The 18,391-nt window shown below is 37.3% G+C and overlaps 3 protein-coding genes across 6 annotated transcripts; 1 reads left to right on the forward strand and 2 right to left on the reverse strand.

The window, feature by feature from the left end:
- The first annotated feature begins 1,738 nt into the window (after positions 1-1,738).
- Positions 1,739-9,597, forward strand: LOC147534279 (ABC transporter C family member 10-like). 3 transcript variants are annotated; one of them, XM_086647057.1, is made up of 12 exons: positions 1,739-2,220; positions 2,422-4,516; positions 4,872-5,192; positions 5,270-5,356; positions 5,700-6,287; positions 6,365-6,529; positions 6,982-7,276; positions 7,535-7,749; positions 7,832-8,137; positions 8,286-8,349; positions 8,436-8,675; positions 9,212-9,597. In XM_086647057.1, the coding sequence occupies exons 2-11, from the start codon at positions 2,453-2,455 to the stop codon at positions 8,513-8,515; spliced, it is 4,185 nt and encodes a 1,394-aa protein (XP_086503183.1). In that variant the 5' UTR covers positions 1,739-2,220; positions 2,422-2,452; the 3' UTR covers positions 8,516-8,675; positions 9,212-9,597. The 3 variants fall into 3 exon arrangements, with proteins under 3 accessions (XP_086503183.1, XP_086503185.1, XP_086503184.1); XM_086647059.1 differs by having other exon boundaries at positions 1,808-2,020; XM_086647058.1 differs by having other exon boundaries at positions 1,899-2,220; positions 2,407-4,516.
- Positions 9,598-10,287: 690 nt separating this feature from the next.
- On the reverse strand, positions 10,288-11,763 carry LOC147534280 (uncharacterized). Its single transcript, XM_086647060.1, has 2 exons — positions 11,235-11,763; positions 10,288-10,603 (listed from the first exon to the last, which is right to left on the reverse strand). The coding sequence occupies exons 1-2, from the start codon at positions 11,621-11,623 to the stop codon at positions 10,498-10,500; spliced, it is 495 nt and encodes a 164-aa protein (XP_086503186.1). The 5' UTR covers positions 11,624-11,763; the 3' UTR covers positions 10,288-10,497.
- A 1,336-nt stretch (positions 11,764-13,099) lies between these two features.
- LOC147534281 (BTB/POZ domain-containing protein POB1-like) lies at positions 13,100-17,634 on the reverse strand. Of its 2 annotated transcripts, XM_086647061.1 has the most exons (6): positions 17,267-17,627; positions 16,401-16,526; positions 15,460-15,581; positions 15,324-15,387; positions 14,336-14,615; positions 13,100-14,089 (listed from the first exon to the last, which is right to left on the reverse strand). In XM_086647061.1, exons 1-6 carry the CDS (start codon positions 17,466-17,468, stop codon positions 13,273-13,275), a joined length of 1,611 nt encoding a protein of 536 aa, XP_086503187.1. In that variant the 5' UTR covers positions 17,469-17,627; the 3' UTR covers positions 13,100-13,272. The 2 variants fall into 2 exon arrangements, with proteins under 2 accessions (XP_086503187.1, XP_086503188.1); XM_086647062.1 differs by lacking the exon at positions 16,401-16,526 and having other exon boundaries at positions 17,267-17,634.
- Between the last annotated feature and the right edge of the window lie 757 nt (positions 17,635-18,391).

Genomic DNA, 18,391 nt, shown 5'->3' on the forward strand with positions numbered 1-18,391 from the left:
TTTCTCAAAAAAAGGCTTAACCTAGTAACCAACCTTGTTAATCATAGTACCATTTTGTAAATGAGATGGATTTGAAGTTTACATCAACTGACATTGCTAAATGACCCGACAAAAGCAAGTCAACACAGACTGAATGCTGACGTGTCATCTTTGCATTGGCCAGGCTCTTTCTCTCTCTACATGACTTGACCAATGGCAGAACGACACATCAACATTCGACTTGTTTTTTTTAGAAACACTTAGCATTTGGAAATTCTAGTCGGCCCGAGCTTTGAAACATGACCAAAAGATAATGTGACCGACTCCAATTTGAGAGAAATGGGCAGACCAATCGGAGCCAGTCACGTCACTATTGAGGCTGTGGGGGCGGGGGGCAGACCAATCGGAGCCAGTCACGTCACTATTGGGTCTGTGGGGGGGGGGGGGGGGGGGGTCCAAAATTAGGGGTTGTTGAAATAAACTATTCATTAAGAGATCATAACGTTATTATAATATTTATCTATTAAAATACAAGGAATATTGATCCACTTCTTATTTCTATTCTTCTTTCTGGTCCATTTGGCTAGCTTGTCTGCATGGGAGTTGATCGCTCGTTTGGTGTGTTTGAATAGGACTTTCTCGAAATTTCTTTTGATTTCACGCGCTTTCTTGATATGAATCAGAGATTGCCAGTGGACTGAGTTCTTCTTTTTGTTGAGATGATTAATAATATTGATGTTGTTGCTTTCAATGATGATAGACTTTAGATCTTGTTCTTTCGCCCATTCAAAACCGTATAATATTGCCATTGCTTCACTTTCTTCACCGTTTCTCGCCCTCAAAGATTTAACTTGTGCTTCGATTAATTTAGATTCAGTGTTGTGAGCTATTAAGCTGATTCCCACATTGGATGTTATATTAATAAAAGATGCATCAAGATTAATTTTTATGAATTGAGCGGGTGGAGGTTGCCATTTTTCTATAGTTTTTTGATTCTTTTCTCCCGAGATTTTGTTGTTTGTAGGAAATGATTCGATCATTTTCATAATTTTGTTCAGGTCATTTACCTCATGTTGAAAGCAGTGGTCGCATCTAACTTTCCATAGGATCCATAGAATGATCGCGAAGTGGATATCTTCGCTGGTATAATAGAGATTTGAGTCCTTTTCCCAGGAAAAGATCCAGTCTGTAGTTGAATTAATGTTCTCCAATATAATATTAAAATGGAACCATATGTTTTTCGCAAGAGCACAGTGTAAAAAAGCATGTTCGATGGTTTCTATGTTAGTACAGTTAGGACAATTTATATTGTTGTCAATGTATTTTCCGATTCTATCTCTGACCGGTAGAGATTTAGTGCAGATTTTTCAGATGAAGATTTTGATACGCGGAACTGTGAGAATAGACCACATGAACTTCCAATTCTGCTCTGTGGGATCTAGATTAATGTTGTTGGTGCTTAGGTGCTGGTACATAGATTTAACAGTGAATCTACCGGAATCTGAAAGCTTCCATTTGATCTGATCTTTGCCTTCACTGTTCGCCGGGATGACTTTGATAAGGTTTTGCGTCGCAATATCAAAGTTAGCGTTGAGGACCTCGTCATTCCAGACGTTATTCGTGATGAGTTGGGAAACTTTTAAGGCCAGAGTGATTGTAGTTATTTATAAGACCGGTAGTTTCTGGGATCTAGTTATCTTCCCATATCATTATGTCCTTACCTGATTGCACTTCTCATATAGCTAAGTTATCAATCATGCTGAATTGGGGGTGGTGACCCGCCCCGCACAGTTTAGTGTTCACATCCTGAACTGATTTAGGGTCAAGCGACTAGAGTCAAAAACTAAAATCCTAGGTGTTTGAGTTGAGCTGAAAATGGCGCTAAAATAGGGAGGGAAGGTCCGACTGATAATAAATGCACCCAAACTCCCACACGGCAACCTCTTCTCCATCTTCTTCTTCTTCTGTCTTTACTTTCTCTCTCTAGAAAAAGGGTTTTAAAGAAAGAAATGTTTTGGGTGCCGGGAAGTCAATGCGTGAAGTACGGACTCCTCTTGTCGATCATTAATACTAGTATATCTTCTTCTCCCTCGAAAAAGAAGAAAAAGAAGAAGAAGTTCTTCTTCCTGGATTTTTCTTTAACATATTATTAGGGCTTTTGATTATGGTGTTAATATTTGTTTCCCCGATCTCCTTATGAATCATTAGACTCTGAATTTTTGAACTTCAAATGAATCTGTAGTAAGTCAGTTCCTCTTTTGAGTTTTCTCTCTTCAATAGTTAAAAATCTGATATGATATTGTTATTTCATTCTCTAACCATGATTGTTAGTTTGATTCAGAAGAATTAGAGTAGTTGTTCTTACTTCATCTATTATTTATTGGTACATTGATCATGATCTTCTATAAGTACCTCATTTGGCAGTAGTTTTCTTGTGAACAGACAAATTGGAAGCTAAAAGAGGTAAAGAACAATGATGGGTCTCCGGATTACGTTTTGTGGAGATTTTGATTGTTCATATAATGGTGTAAAATCATGTGGTTCTTGGTTTGTGATCATTACTGATCCTACTTCATGTGTTAACAACGCCATTGTCATTTCTATTGATATATTTCTCTCACTTGTCTTCTTGTTTACCTATGTTTCTAAGCCTTCATCAAGAAAAATTCGAATTCTTACGCACTTCAAAGGTTATTCTACTGTGGAGGTTTGTTCTGCTATATTCAATGGTTGTTTGGGGCTCGCACACTTGGTTTTCGCTGTTTGGATTCTCGGAAATAATCTGAGAGAAGGGCAGTCTATTTTGCCTTTGCATCAGTTGCTAATGGTGTTATTCCATGGATTCAGTTGGTTGTTTCTTGGTTTAATTGTCAGCCTGAGGGGAAGAAATTTCCAAGTCGAGTTTCTAAAACTTTGGTCTAAACTTATCTGCTTGTTTGCCGGAACTCTTTGTGTTATCTCTCTTTTGGTTGCTACTGCAGATAGAGAAACTTCGGTTAAGACAGTTCTAGATGTTTTGTCTTTGCCAGGGGCAATTCTTTTGCTATTATGCACTAATGAGCAAGTCAAATTGGAAGAAACTATTGAAGTGGAAAGTCGGGATTCTCTATATGTTTCTTTAAGTGGTGGAAGTAATGGATGTAGTAATACCGAGATTAATAGCTGTAATAGTGAAACTCCTTTTGCCCAAGCTGGATTTCTTAGTAGAATGTCATTTTGGTGGTTGAATACATTAATGAAGAAAGGTAAGAATAAAACCCTTGATGATGAAGATATACCTAGATTGGGGAAGTTGGATAGAGCAGAAACCTGTTACTCATTGTTCGCAGAAAAACTGCAGAAGCAGAAGGAAACTAAACCATCTGCTTCGCCTTCAATTATGTGGACTATAGTTCGCTGCTACTGGAAAGAGATTTTGATCTCTGGGTTCTTTGCATTGGTCAAGGTACTCACTCTTTGTGCCGGTCCTTTGTTTCTACGGGCATTCATTGAGGCTGCAGAAGGAAAAGGGGCTTTTAGAAATGAAGGCCTTGTATTGGCGGTATCACTCTTTTTCACAAAATGCTTAGAGTCATTGGCTCAGAGACAGTGGTATTTCAGTAGTAGATTAATAGGCATACGAGTCAGGTCATTGCTCACGGCAGCTATTTATAGGAAGCAACTAAGGCTTACTAATGCTGCTAAGTCTAAGCACTCAGCTGGCGAAATAATGAACTATGTCACTGTTGATGCTTATCGAATAGGTGAATTTCCATTTTCTTTTCATCAGACATGGACAACAAGCCTCCAAATTTGTATTGCATTAGTTATTCTTGTCCATGCGGTTGAGCTGGCGACTTTTGCTGCATTAATCGTGATAGTGATGACTGTGCTTTTAAATACGCCTTTAGCCAAATTACAACATAAATTCTTGAGTAAGCTCATGGTGGCACAAGATGCTATGCTAAAGGTTATATCGGAGGCTCTTGTGAACATGAAGGTGTTGAAGTTATATTCCTGGGAGGTACATTTCAGGAATGAAATAGAAAGATTGAGGGAAGAGGAGTATAAATGGTTGACAGCAGTTCAGCTCCGTAAGGCATATAATAACTTTCTATTTTGGTCATCTCCTGTATTGGTTTCGGCTGCTACTTTTGGGGCATGCTACTGTCTTGGGATTCCTCTTAATGCTAGTAAAGTTTTCACTTTTGTATCAACTTTACGCATTATTCAGGAACCTATTAGATTAACTCCTGAAGTTATTGGAGTCGTCATCCAAGCCAAGGTTTCATTAGCACGGATCGTGAAGTTTCTTGAAGCACCGGAGTTCCAAAGTGGAAATATCAGGCAGAAGAGAAATACTGAGCAAATTATGCTCGACATTTGTATGAAGTCGGCTTATGTTTCATGGCAAGAGAATCCGTCAATGCCCACTCTGAGAAACATCAACTTGGAGGTCAAACCTGGTGAGAAGATTGCTGTTTGTGGAGAGGTCGGTGCAGGTAAATCAACTCTCTTAGCCGCAATTCTTGGGGAGATTCCAACAATTGAGGGCACTGTGAGTTCCTATCACCCCGAGTCCATTTCTATCTTTCTAGCTAGAATCTTTTTGTGTAATCTACTATAAGATGTACTCAGGAATACCATTGTTGGGTTATCATTGCTAGTCATTCGCTATCTAATTGTGAAGCACAAGTGAGAATATGGGATAGAATTTTTTTTTGTTGATTGTAAATGTAGTTGGCAAGTAATTGTAATTCCTTAATTATTTTATGTGTTTGTGTTTGAAATAGATAATTGATACTAACTTTATCCCGTATAACCCAAGTGTTTACTTTTATTCTTCCTCTTAATTAATGACACAAGTAATCTTTGAGAGTAAAGTGAATCCCTCTATGGTTCTTTATTTACAGATTCAAGTGCATGGAGAGATTGCATATGTTTCTCAGACAGCGTGGATTCAGACAGGGAGCATACAGGAGAATGTTTTGTTTGGTTCCACCATGAATAGGAAAAGATATGAAGAAACACTGGAGAAGTGTTCACTGGTGAAGGACATTGAGATGCTACCTTGTGGTGATCTTACTGAAATAGGAGAAAGAGGCGTTAATCTAAGTGGTGGTCAGAAGCAGCGTATTCAATTAGCCCGTGCACTTTATCAGGACGCTGACATATATCTCATGGACGATCCATTTAGTGCAGTTGATGCCCACACTGCTACAAGCCTATTTAATGTAATCTATATATCTCTTCTAAGCGCAATATATATACGCTTCTTTTTTTGTCCCCTAATCTTGCTTTGGCTGTCCAGGAATACGTAATGAGAGCCTTGTCAGCAAAGACAGTCTTACTTGTGACTCATCAAGTCGATTTCCTTCCTGCGTTTGATTCTGTTTTGGTTAGTTCACAGAAATTGCTCAAACTGCTTTATCATCCTTGAATTTTAAATTTCATTCTCTCCTATTCATCAGTCTTGTTGTATACTTGTGAAATTGAACGGAGTGACAGAATGGAGCCAAGCAACAAAGAATAGATTCTCCGTGTTGAATTTTTCGAGCATTTCCATAGCACAATAGTTCTTTAGCTGATAATACCTGACTATAGATGTTTCCAACTTAAACTAATTTGCCACTAACATGTCATGAGTTCATTGATTGGATGATTGATATGAAAATTACACATAACAATGTTAAAGGCTTATTCTGTGCTGACCTGTTCAATCAACTTTATTTTCTTGGCAGCTAATGTCAGATGGGGTGATCACGCATTCAGCTCCCTATCGTACATTATTGACTTCTAGTAAAGAATTTTGTGCGCTCGTTAACGCACACAAAGATACTGCTGGTTCTGAAAGGCTCACTCAGGTTGCCTCTTCCCAACGACGTAAAAACTCTTCTGGAGAGATTACAAAATATTATAGTGATAAACATTCTAAAGTATCAGAAACTAACCAGTTAATCAAGCAAGAAGAGAGAGAAACCGGAGACACAGGTTTGACGCCTTACCTGCAGTACCTCAATCAGAATAAGGGTTTTTGTTACTTTTTCTTGGCGGTTCTCTCTCACCTCATGTTTGTGATTGGGCAAATACTCCAGAATGCTTGGATGGCTACTAATGTTCAAAACCCTCAAGTCAGCAAATTGCGGTTGATCTTAGTGTATTTGCTGATTGGTTGTAGCTCAACGCTTTTCTTACTTGTTAGATCTCTTTCTGTAGTCGCTCTGAGTATCCAATCGTCGAAGGCATTGTTTTCTCAGCTAATGAACTCTCTTTTCCGTGCTCCAATATCTTTTTATGACTCCACCCCTTTTGGAAGGATACTTAGTCGGGTAAAGTCCTTATATGGCATAAACTTTCGAAGTTTGTGTAAAATGCACGAACACTTAGCTTTCTTTGTTTCTTGCAGGTCTCGTCTGATTTGAACATAGTTGACCTTGATATCCCGTTCGGCTTAGTATATGCTGTCAGTTCAACAACTAATACATATACAAATCTTGGAGTGGTTGCCGTTATTACCTGGCAAATCTTGTTAATTTCCATACCTTTGGTATATATGGTGCTCCGCTTACAGGTAAAATGTATGTTTTCTTATAGGTTTCTCTCTATATGTAAATATTATATCTAAATGGGGGATCTGAAGATGCACTAGTAGCTACCTCTTACGCACGAAAATCTGTATCTTTTGTACATTATAGATACTTATAGTGTTGATGAGTTCTCGATACATGAAAATCATTCTTAACTTTTAATTTACATTGTTAAAAAGATTACCAATTTGAAAGAAATTTGACTCAGTTGTTTATCACGCACAACAATTTTGCAGAACTTTTTTCTTTATTTGTGAAAAATGGTGCAGACGTAGTTAGATTTTCATGTTGTACCAATTGATTTTTGTTAGAAATAATATTTGATACCCATGACATGACGAAATCTACTAATTTAGTAATTGATTAATTTATTTTTCACATTCCATGCTTTTCCTTTTTAGTGCTAACTTTGTCGAAATCTAATTGTATCCTGTAGAAATACTACTTCGCTTCTGCAAAGGAGTTCATGCGAATCAATGGGACGACTAAATCCATGATAGCAAACCATCTTGCTGAATCCATAGCAGGAGCAATGACAATTAGAGCTTTTGAGGAGGAAGACCGATTTTTTGCTGAAAATCTTGATCTTATCGACAAAAATGCTAGTCCTTATTTTCATATTTTTTCCGCTAACGAGTGGCTGATCCAACGTTTGGAGATACTGTGTGCTATTGTCCTTTCTTCTTCAGCGCTTGTGATGGTTTCTCTTCCTCCTGGAAGTTTTGGCTCTGGTAAGTGATACTTCTATTATGACTTCCCCAACTGCTACATTTTTCACATTACGTACTCGACATATAAGTACTTGTCTATATTTACCCTGTAGATTCTTCTTCTTCTTCTACTTCGTTTTCCCCTTTATGACCTTACCAAATATATGTAAGCTACCTGCTACCCTGCTTTGTTGATGATATAGTCAAATATAGCTGTAGAAAAGAATTCAATAAGTGATTTTCGAGTAGGAGTGTGGCTTAAAACAGTTTCGGTGGCAGGATTCATTGGGATGGCGCTGTCTTATGGTCTTTCCTTGAACATTGCTCTTGCTGCCTCTATCCGAAACCAGTGCACTATAGCAAATTTGATCATTTCAGTAGAAAGACTAAACCAGTACATGCACATTCCTAGTGAAGCCCCAGAAGTAATAGAAGGAAACCGGCCCGCACCTAGTTGGCCTGCTGTGGGGAGAGTGGATATCCAGGATTTGAAGGTAAACTGTGATTTTTTTTGTATAAAATTTGAATCTTCTAGGTTAATGAAGATGATATAATGGAGAAAGTTTCCTCAAGCAGGTCAAATATAGGCCAAATTCACCTCTTGTTCTTCGAGGGATAAGTTGCACATTTGAAGGAGGGCACAAGATTGGGATCGTTGGCAGGACTGGCAGTGGAAAGACAACTCTTATTGGCTCTTTGTTTCGTTTGGTAGAGCCAGCAGGGGGAAGAATCATCATAGATGGCATAGACATCTCGAAAATTGGGCTTCATGATCTGAGATCACGCTTTGGAATCATACCTCAAGATCCTACTCTCTTTACTGGGACTGTGAGATACAATATGGATCCTCTATCTCAACACACTGACGAGAAAATTTGGGAGGTATATTTATGTTGTGGTTGGTCTTCGTTTTACTCGATTTTGAAAGAAGTAGAATGCCTGTTTAATAGTTTTATGTTTTTTTCCTCCTATACTAAGAATGTGTCGATTGTTAAGGAGTCCTAACAACTATAACTTTTCGTGAATGGAGGTTCTTGGAAAATGTCAGCTTGAAGCTGTAGTAAAACAGAAACAAGAGGGACTGGATTCTCTAGGTAAATGTTGAAAATTCCTCAGTTCCAGTTCACACTGTCTTTCTTTTCTTCGAATGCCAGGGTCATAAATAGCAACTTGATTGCAGTTGCAGAAGAAGGAAAAAATTGGAGCATGGGGCAGAGACAGTTATTCTGTTTAGGCCGAGCTCTATTGAGGAGAAGTTGAATGCTAGTGTTGGATGAAGCCACTGCATCAATTGACAATGCCACAGATTCAATTCTCCAGAAAATTATAAGAATGGAATTCGCTGATTGCACCGTGATCACAGTGGCCCATAGAATACCAACTGTGATGGACTGCACAAACGTGCTCGCCCTAAGTGATGGTTAGTTTATTAATCTTAAACCATGTACCATGAAAAAACCCCATCTCTAAGTATGCCAGTAACCATGTTGTTGGGCTCGGAAGTTACTCGTGAGTCATCTCAGGCTCGGGAGTAAACCGATCCTGGGGCTGGGTTGCGGTTGAGTTCTCTTGCCCAGTATATTTTACCATTATATTTATATCATGAATATATATTTACCCTTAGTCGAATCTGTCCGCCTCATAAAGGCCGAGGTCCCAAGCCTGACTACTTGCTGGGTTAGTGCTAATTGACACGGTGGTCATCATCATCATCCAGACTTCAAACTTTTCATGAAATTAAGAATTAAGAATGGAATGCGTGCATAATGTTTCGGAGTATACATGGATTCCTTTTCCGCAAGGGACTAAATTTGCTTGCTGGAGATCTTAGGTTTTGCATTTTAACATGGGAAGTGGTTCGATCACTTGAATATTGTCATCTCAGGCTAGGGAAACAAATAATGCTTCGATGCCAGCTCTGAAACCACATTGCTCATTTTCGTTCTTGTTTTTCAGGAAGGATAATGGAGTATGGTGAACCAATGAACTTGATGAATAGAGAAGGATCGCTGTTTGGGCAGCTCGTCAAGGAATATTGGTCTCATATCCACTCTGCAGATTCATATTGAAATCAACTCTTTAACCTACTCAATATTGCTTCATTTTCAACCAAAATGTAGATACTTCAAAATTTTGTTCTATGGAAGAATACGAAGAACTGAACCTTTCACAACAATAACGCAACAACTCGCTATTAGTCACAACGATTAAGTTTTCAGAAGTACGAATGGGCTTTGATCCCACGTTCTTGGCTCTCATCTAGTAACAAAACAATTTTGTTATTCCTAGTTTTCATTTTTGCCTATTTGGTAGGAGATCTCTAAAGGGGTTTTCTTCTAAAACTCTTTGTTCTCGCATTTCATTTTGTTATTTGTTGATGTTGATAGTTCTCTATGGTCTTACTCTTACATAAGCTTGTGAAGATAAATTCATGTCCAGAAAAATTCAAGAACCACCTCATGATTCAACAGACTGCATGAAAGACTCCCCGCCCGACTTCGATTAAAACCCCCACCCTCTCCTCAATTTTCTCTTTTACTATTCTTGTTATCGCTCAAGTCCCAAGACCAATTACTTTGATCCTGATGTGAATTAGGGTTTTGGAGACCCCACAACCACCTAATTCTCTTCAACCACCAACTTCGCAAGCAAAATTGCAAAGATTGTTATGTGATAGTTGCAGATAGAACATTATAAACTGTAACGGATTGCAGAATGAATGTTTCATCAGATAGAATCAATGGTGATAGTGACAGCTAAACGTTAGTTCTTAACATCATTCACCTTGAGTAAACAGCAGACTGAGAGTAAGTGCTCAACCTGAGAGCCTGGGTATTTCAAGTTCAAATCTATTTTCTATGGACTGTATTCCGCATGTATGACCGATCAGTGCATTAACCAATTTATCTACAAACAGTCAAACAGTAACTTATTTAGCTAGGAAGAACAATAGAAGGCAGTAAGGATGTGTAATTTAAGGATTCTGCGATTTGGATTTTGAAGACAAACGAATGGATTCATTCTTGATTCAATTCAAACAAACAAGATTTTTGTATTAGAGAACGAATCATTCATCACTACAGGAAAATCAGGCGAAAATTTCAAATTTTCGAATGAACAATGTACACTATGTATTCAAGTTTAAGACCTGGCTGCAGAAACAAGTACTCAATGCGAAGTAAGTTTTGAACTATTCGGTATGATCACCATGCGAAAGCAGCAACTTCTGAAGTTTTAGCTACTCAAGGTCCCCCAAGAATGGCATTCTCAATATCTTCTCTACTAAGAGCATAGCTGAACCTCCTCTCCATATCCTTCTCTAGGTTACCTGGTCCACTCTTTAAGTACCTGCAAAATAAATCACAGACTCATATCGATTAAGTAGCATGAGAACTATGATGTCAAAACAGCAAAAGTTTTTACTGCAAACTAAAAAGACGGATCCAAATTCGAGTTAGAAAAATTTGGAAGCTTTTGAGATCCATTCGCGTCTACCCTTGTTATGTGTTCTTTGTGCTCTTTAAAGAATTTCAGTTGTGGATTAAAAAGTAAACCGCCATTCAGTATTGCATTCAACCCAAATCTGCATTGTGCGCAACTAGAAAAATATGTCTCCAATTGCAAGAATACACCGTTCATTTTGGATGAAATTTCTATAGCAATTTGAGTCCTTTCTGATATTAAGATGTGAACTCTTCGACCCAATTGAGTTCGAATCTGAAAATGTTTAGTTCTTTTGTAATAGGTTGATCTTTAATGGTATAGTAGCATTAGAGATTAATTCTTCATGAGTTTCATGTCAAATTGTAACCTAATCAATTTCATATAAAAGTTCATCAATATTGAAAATTCATGCACAAATTACCATTTATCAACAAACATAGATTTTTTTTAAAAAAAACCCTAGAAGTAGCAACAGTTGTTATACAAAACCCTAATAAAGATTTCAAGTAGGAAAAAAAATCAAATATTTACAAACCTTATATAAAGATCAGTTATATCAAGAGAAAGTTGAGCATTCCAATCTTGCTTCTCAATGAACCAAAGAGCTCGATTTTCTCTACTCTGATAAAACCCTAATTTCTTCAACCAGGCTTCAATACAAGGTAGACTATGAGAATACAAGGGTTTTTTCTTGTCTGGGAGTTTCTTAATCCATTCTTCCTCTGTTGCAGAGAGTTCTGCACCAGATGATTTTAATTGAATTAGGGTTTTTTTTCTAGTGGGAGTTAGGGTTTGAGAAGAAGAAGAGTGGGATTTGGAGAAACGAAATGGAGCAAACGAGGAGGGAAATTGAATTAGGGTTGTTGAAGTAGGTGAAGAGAACAATGATTGAACCATATTAGGCAAGATTGAGATGGAGCACATTTTGGAGCGGAAGTGTGTATATAAATAAGGGTTATACCCGCCATTTTTTCTATAGAGAGAAAAGAGGGGGGCTTATCTTCTCAGTGATTCTCACTGATGATCGGATATTGGCCCATAACCTAACCAGATATTTTACCATACATTATATTTACACTTTGTTTACACCTTTTTCATTTGTGGAAGGCAAGAGTGTGTGATGTTTTTGGTAAGAGAGATAGATTGAGACATTTTCATACGAAGTGGAGTGGGTAGGAGGAGGGCCTGGGAACTGTTGTTAAAACAGACACAAGATGACTGAAAAGGTTTTAAAAAACAGATAATGTGACTCAAAGAGTGAGATGGTAGTTCTCAGAAGACCTGATTGTATTGGACTATTGGTGGTGGGTTAATCTGCAATCAGAACCCTGCCAACCTATCGCGCATCTGATGGGGGACCTTTCGGAGTCCGAGCTCAATTTTTGGTAAGTATTGAATATTTTTCATTGCGCTCGTGGAGCCCTTGTTAGGAACAAAACCATACTACTGCCGGGCTTGTGTCCAGGTGGCAAGAGAAGGAACAACGATCTTGATAGCCGTTGGAGTTTGGGTTGTCACAGTGTTGAATATAAACCAATTGATTCATGTAATCAACATATTATCAGTGGCGTCTGCTCAAAGAATAGATGTAATTTAGATCCTAATTTAACATTTGATTGGAATTTGAATCCTAATAATCCTATTAAAACATCAAAACTCATCGTTTAGAGATTAAAAGATGTTATGATGAAGAACAAACAACTAAGAAAAGCAATAATGAAAGTAAATAATCACACATAACACAAAAGATTTACGTGATTCAATTTGTGAGACCTACTTCACAACGAACAATGGCGCAATGATTTCCTCTATGAATGAAGAACAAGTTACAAATATATATCTAGGGTGTCAGTTTGTATAGCTTAGTGGAAACCCTGATCTCACCGCCTCACTGCATCTCCCTCTAATTCCAAATACATGGATACCCTTTGCATTGATCAAATGAAAACGATTTCGCTAGTCGCAATTGGGTTGGGTATCAACCCATATTTAAGACACTTTCATTAGGAGAATCCGTTCTTTTCGGTCTTTTTCTACAAATGTACATGTTTCACAACAAGATTTCACCAATGTTTCCCCAAGTACTTTTTACAAACAGAAAGCAACAGTTGTTTGAAGCCGTATTTTGTAACCTATATAAAAGAATGGAGGAGATGGCAACACTAAGGAGTGGTGGTGCAGTTCAAGCCTCACCACCAACCACCAAGTATCCCGTCCCTGTGAGATTCTCTTCAAATTTCAGATGTTTAAGATTTTATTTAGAAAACCGCTGTCACTTTATGTTCCAAGATTTCATATTAAATTTCTACAAGTAACAAATTATAGGGAAAAAAATATATTTGAATCCAAAATGGATAGTTAGCTAATTAGATCGAATATATCTGATTATAAGAAGTAGAATGAAACAAATCCTTTAACTTTTTCATATACAACATTCAAAATATGAACAAGCTTTCACCATTTTTGTGTTTCATTTGACATTTTGCTTCCTCACTTGATTTTCCAACTGAATCGACTAGTATAGGTTCAAACATTATCCATTAAACGCTCTTGAAACGATGAGAGAAGGAGATTCAGTGTTTGATAGTAAGTTCTGCTCTGAGATGGAGGGTGCCATTGATAAAGTAGAGACTATCCTCAGCTATAAAAGTTGTCCATGGAATCGCAAACAGGTTACGAAATCCAAATGATCCCTTACCTTTAAAGGTATGGTTCCACTCATTCATGCTTACATACTTTTCAGTTGGCTTTGATCTCGCAGCAAACTCAATATTCACAGCAAAACTAATATCCCTTTTCTCCTGCTGCTGCAGCTGCAAGTTCAGACCAAAACAATGAAATGTGCTTTGAAAATTCATGTCGCATTCAGCTATTAGATGGAAATCTTGTCCACCAAAGTCGAATGGATGCGAGTAGACACGACCAAACGGGAACATGTTTGCACACTCGTCCCGTTTAAGATCCAAGTACACGACACACTGTTGTCGTGGAAATTCAAATTCTACGACTTTCACGGGCCGTAATTCATATTTTCGTTCAACAAATCCACGATAAGTGAAAGCAGAATCCTTGGCAGCTCGGATTCGTTGTCGATGAGGAGCTTCAGCTTTGAAGAAGAGAGCCTCAAGGACAACTTTAGATAAGACGTTGTCGGCAAAGTTGGTGCACGTGAGTACCTGCTCTAACTTCCGACAGGTCATGAAAGGGAAGCGAATTAGACGACCAAGACGTGAAAGTACTTCACCCCTATCTTCTAGCTTTTGGCAATGGACTTCTGTCCATTTCAATACAAAATCAAATATACGGTCTTCTGATACAACTTGGAGGTCATCACTGGATAATACCGCTTCAACCCCAACAAGTGGTAAGTTCAAGACCTTTTCTTCGAACCTACAGATTAAACAAAGAAACAACATCAAATGCTTTTTCTTTTGCCATTATCGGTGGAGAGAGAAACTTACAAAAAGAACAACAATTTGCAAGCCGTCTTTATCAATAAAACTATCCCTAAAGAACATATTCCATAGAATAGCAGTGGTTAACATTCAAATATGGAAATAAAAAAGAGACACAACTCTTCACTATAATTCGCAAGAGTTAAATAAAAGTAATGAAATTACATAATTAAGTACTCACTTCTTAAAGTCTTTATACTGTGCAGCAAGGTATTGTTTAGCTGCATCTATCAACGGTCGAACAAATTCAGCCATTAAAGCACTAGAAGGAAGCTCCAGATAAAGCAATGCAAATTCACTAGTCATTGGCAAGTCAAGTAGACGCTGACTGCAATACCTCATGCACGAAGCAACCTCAAACTTGTCAGCTGCCATTAGCACATCAACTAAAGTTGGAGCTGTAGTCACTGATAAGGTATTACTATATATAAATTTCAGGATCTCCATGAGGGCAGCTTCCTCTGTTCCAAAGGGCAAACACAAAAGGTTGTTATAATACTACTATTATTATGTTTAGGGATGTGATCTTATCTCTATTAGGTAAGTGGGAAAAAGTACAAAGCAAAAATCTAATGCCACTGGGACCTAGACATAATTTTCAAACCCAAAAGAGAAACCAACTATACAAGTGGTGAAGTCTGTACACACTACAATGTCAAAATTGTTTCTTGTAAGTGTCGGCTCTGCTAAAGCACTCAAGTACCAGATTAAATCCTAAACGATCTAATTTTCCTCGAGAACAAAGCTAATAAATGTTCAGCGATTGAAGTGTTAGTGATTTAGATGTTTCTATTGTCTGATATCCTATAATGAAGGTTTGAGAATATTGGTGACTAGTTTCATCGGAAACAGAGAAGGAAGAAAATGACTTAACCAACTAAAAGATGAAAATATATGTAAACTGTAAATGGCATTTCTTCATTCATATTATCCAACTGCACTTCCTAATGAGATATTGAGTTTTGCCTAAACTTGCCCGCCCATACTCTTAACTTTTCGCTTAAGCTCTCAGACTAGAGCTATTCTCACTAAACCGAAAATTCTAATATACCCCTCTCTCTCTCGCACAGGAGATACGCACACCCATAAATGTTATCATGTTACCTCGGGGACGGGAGATCTAAGGATGACTATGAAAAGGAATTGGAAAGAGATAAAGTTTTAGTAACCTGAAGCATTGACTCGTAAAGTTATGTCGCGTTGTTCAGTTTCCATCATGCCATTAGAGTAGAGCTACAAGATTGAAATAACAAGATAAGTAATCCTCTCAAACAGAATGACTGTTAATTAGCAAGACTTAGGTACCTTGTAAAAGTATAGACTTTTTGCGGCTAATATAGGAGAACTAATGTGTATAGTCTTAACCCTTAGGACTGTAGAACAATCCATGCTCCATGATGCATCATTGTTGGCCACACCCTCATCACCTGCAAAAGAAACACAAAGATGAAATCTTGGGAATGTTAATTATCTACTATATTGTATACTTAATTTATCGATGAATGGTGCCTCACTTTTCTTATAAATTTTGTAACCATGCAAGGAAAAACTAGAAATAGAAACCAAATGTCCCTTCTTTGATGTATTACTAAATATACGTTTTACATAACATCAACGTGAACGCTGGAGAGTTGTTAACAACTTTTTACTGACATCAGCATTTGAATGTGAATTTAGGAAAGTTGTTAGAATGTGTTATTTTCTGTAATAAAGTTACTCTTTGCTATAATTAGTAGTAAAATCTTCAGATAAATGAATGAGAAATGATTGAATCGCCCACAGTATCAAGGATGTCGCATATATACTAACGGACCATGTACGCTAGTTTTGTTGGAGAATAAGATCTATCTTGGTGAAGCGGTACATCTATAAGGATTGAATGATGTGCAAAGGTCTAGGTTCAGATTAGTCTCTTTATTTCCTTTTACCTCCTCTCTCTCTCTCTTATTCATTTTTTGCTAACATTTATAAACCCTTGAACGTTATATCCTCGCCAATTTCAGTGAAGTACTATTTCCGATCTATAATTTTATTTCTAAACAAGGACTATGTTGAATTACAAATTCATTAGTAGACAAGGGTTATCATGTCACGAGACGGTCGGCACTACCAATTTCAGAAGCGACATGCACTCTATTATCCTGTATTTGTCAAATAGTTAAACAAGAATTTTATTTAATAAGTTTAAGCAAACAAACTATTAACTATAAAACAAGAATAAGTTAACAAAAGAAACAATCCAAAACCTGAGTCTGATTTTTCAACCATTGCCAGAGCTTCCCCATCTTGGTTATCATATGTGACACCATCCTTAGTGTCAGGTTGGTTGACATTTAAAATATGCTCCTCACGACATACAACAAATTTTGTGGCTAACAGAGACCAACCAAGACTGTGATTAGTAGGACTCATATCACTGTACTTGTAAAACAACATCAATCCTAATATACAGCATCACAAACTTGTCCCATTTATTACTAAAGATGTGCCCAAATAGAGAAAATTTAAGCCGTAAAAATATGAAAGTTCATCTACTTGTGATTTAGTAAATCAAAGGATATGGAAGTTACATAAACCTATAATCTGTCGGAGTTATAACGCAATCAAAGCAAGCGTAAAAATTTGCTAATAATAGTGACGACAAACGGAAGCAAGACAAAATGAGAAAACACCTATCTCTTTCACTTGTATAAACCCAACATTCATAATTTTCCTACTTTGCTTTAACTAAAACCAACATCTCAAAACTTAAGATAAGTGACCCTAAATACAAGGGTCGACCAAACCAATGCCAAGAAAACATCATTAACAAATCAATATTTTCGAAGAACCCTAGGGTAGTATTCTGAGTAGCTACACAACCTGTATGTATAGAGAGACCAAGAATGAAGCTCATAAATTTCATTCCTTGATCGAGGCTATCACAAAAGTTGATAAATTCTTTTCTTAGTTCATTCATTCAACCAAGTTTTGAAGATAAAAATGGAGTTAAAGGCCAAGAATTTAACTCTTTCAACTCAAGATTAAAATGGCAACAAGAAATTTGTATCATAATAAACAATAACACAAGAAAAGCTAATTAGAATTGAAAATAAAAAGATGATGAACAAACCATTTTCGTTTTCAGTCTCTTCCCTCTTTCTCTTGCTGTTTCTATTACAATCTTCACCATTGGGTTTAGTCTCTACTGATAAACCAGAGATGATTTCGAGTTTGAGTACCCGATCAGAAAACTTACTATTATTAAAAGCAAATCCAAAATCCAATTCTTCAGAAGAAGCAGAGCTACAGTTCACTGAAACTTTGGGTTTCATGATTGTTCTTGGGTGTTGTTTTGTTTAATATCTGATTGAATTAAACAATCACTAATCCCCCGTATATAATATTATTATATATATATCATTAGGGTTTCTCCATAAACCCATTGACTTCGGTAAATAGTCATTAACTAGGTTTGGTTAAAGAGGCCTCCCATGTAACGGGTTAAAAAAACTCACTTTAAGAGTGTATATAACCCACATTAGCAATCTTCATATCGCAGCCTTAAATTTCTCCAAAACGTTCTTCTTCTTCCATCTTCTTTCACCGAAATTGTCATCCATCACCGATAAAAACATGGTACGGTGAGACCAGACCGAATAGAATTTTTCTTAGTAAAGAGATCTAATCTATGGGAAAACACCGTAGTGAATTCATTACCTACGGCGGGCTAAGGTCATAAATATTGCATAATTCGACCCGACCATACCGAAAATTGGTCCAGTAGCTACTGCAGTTGCTAGACCAATTTTCGTGGGCTCAGTCCGAAGTATGCAACGTAATTCGGACTGAGGCCACGAAAAATGTTACACAAGTCGGCTTGAGTCCACCGAAAATTTGCAACCAAATCTTAGTTGGGGGTTTTCTTCCTCTTTTGATGTTAACCCACTTTCAGACGAAATGCTTCCAAATAAGGTCCGCAAATCTTCTTCCTTATGTTGCAAACCAGTAGATTCAAGTATTCAAACAACGTAGTTTCAAAAAATCGAAAAAAAAAATTAATCTAAGTTTATAAGGAAGATGAAAGCGGGATAGATGAAGATGAAAAGAGGAAGAGAGAATGAGAGAGAAATCGAGAGATGAAAATGGGTTAGTGATAGATACTACAGAGAGAGAATGAGGGAGAAATGAAAACGAAATAGGGGTGAGACTTATTGATCGTCAAAGGAATTTTTGTTGGTTTGAATTTTTGACCTAG

This window comes from Eschscholzia californica, unplaced genomic scaffold, assembly GCF_041429995.1.
Source record: "Eschscholzia californica isolate CP2 unplaced genomic scaffold, dmEscCali1.0.p SCAF_6, whole genome shotgun sequence".
Taxonomy (NCBI): domain Eukaryota; kingdom Viridiplantae; phylum Streptophyta; class Magnoliopsida; order Ranunculales; family Papaveraceae; genus Eschscholzia; species Eschscholzia californica.

Excerpts from the sequence above, each read along its gene's own strand:
- LOC147534279 (XM_086647057.1), top strand. The coding sequence starts at position 2,453 with ATGATGGGTCTCCGGATTACGTTTTGTGGAGATTTTGATTGTTCATAT. Across the intron at positions 4,517-4,871 it reads TTCCAACAATTGAGGGCACT|ATTCAAGTGCATGGAGAGAT; the intron begins GTGAGTTCCTAT and ends CTTTATTTACAG. Across the intron at positions 6,288-6,364 it reads TTGGAAGGATACTTAGTCGG|GTCTCGTCTGATTTGAACAT; the intron begins GTAAAGTCCTTA and ends TGTTTCTTGCAG.
- LOC147534280 (XM_086647060.1), bottom strand. The coding sequence starts at position 11,623 with ATGTGCTCCATCTCAATCTTGCCTAATATGGTTCAATCATTGTTCTCT. Across the intron at positions 10,604-11,234 it reads ATAACTGATCTTTATATAAG|GTACTTAAAGAGTGGACCAG; the intron begins GTTTGTAAATAT and ends TTTATTTTGCAG.
- LOC147534281 (XM_086647061.1), bottom strand. The coding sequence starts at position 17,468 with ATGAAACCCAAAGTTTCAGTGAACTGTAGCTCTGCTTCTTCTGAAGAA. Across the intron at positions 15,388-15,459 it reads AAAGTCTATACTTTTACAAG|CTCTACTCTAATGGCATGAT; the intron begins GTACCTAAGTCT and ends TCAATCTTGTAG. Across the intron at positions 14,616-15,323 it reads TTTACGAGTCAATGCTTCAG|AGGAAGCTGCCCTCATGGAG; the intron begins GTTACTAAAACT and ends CCTTTGGAACAG.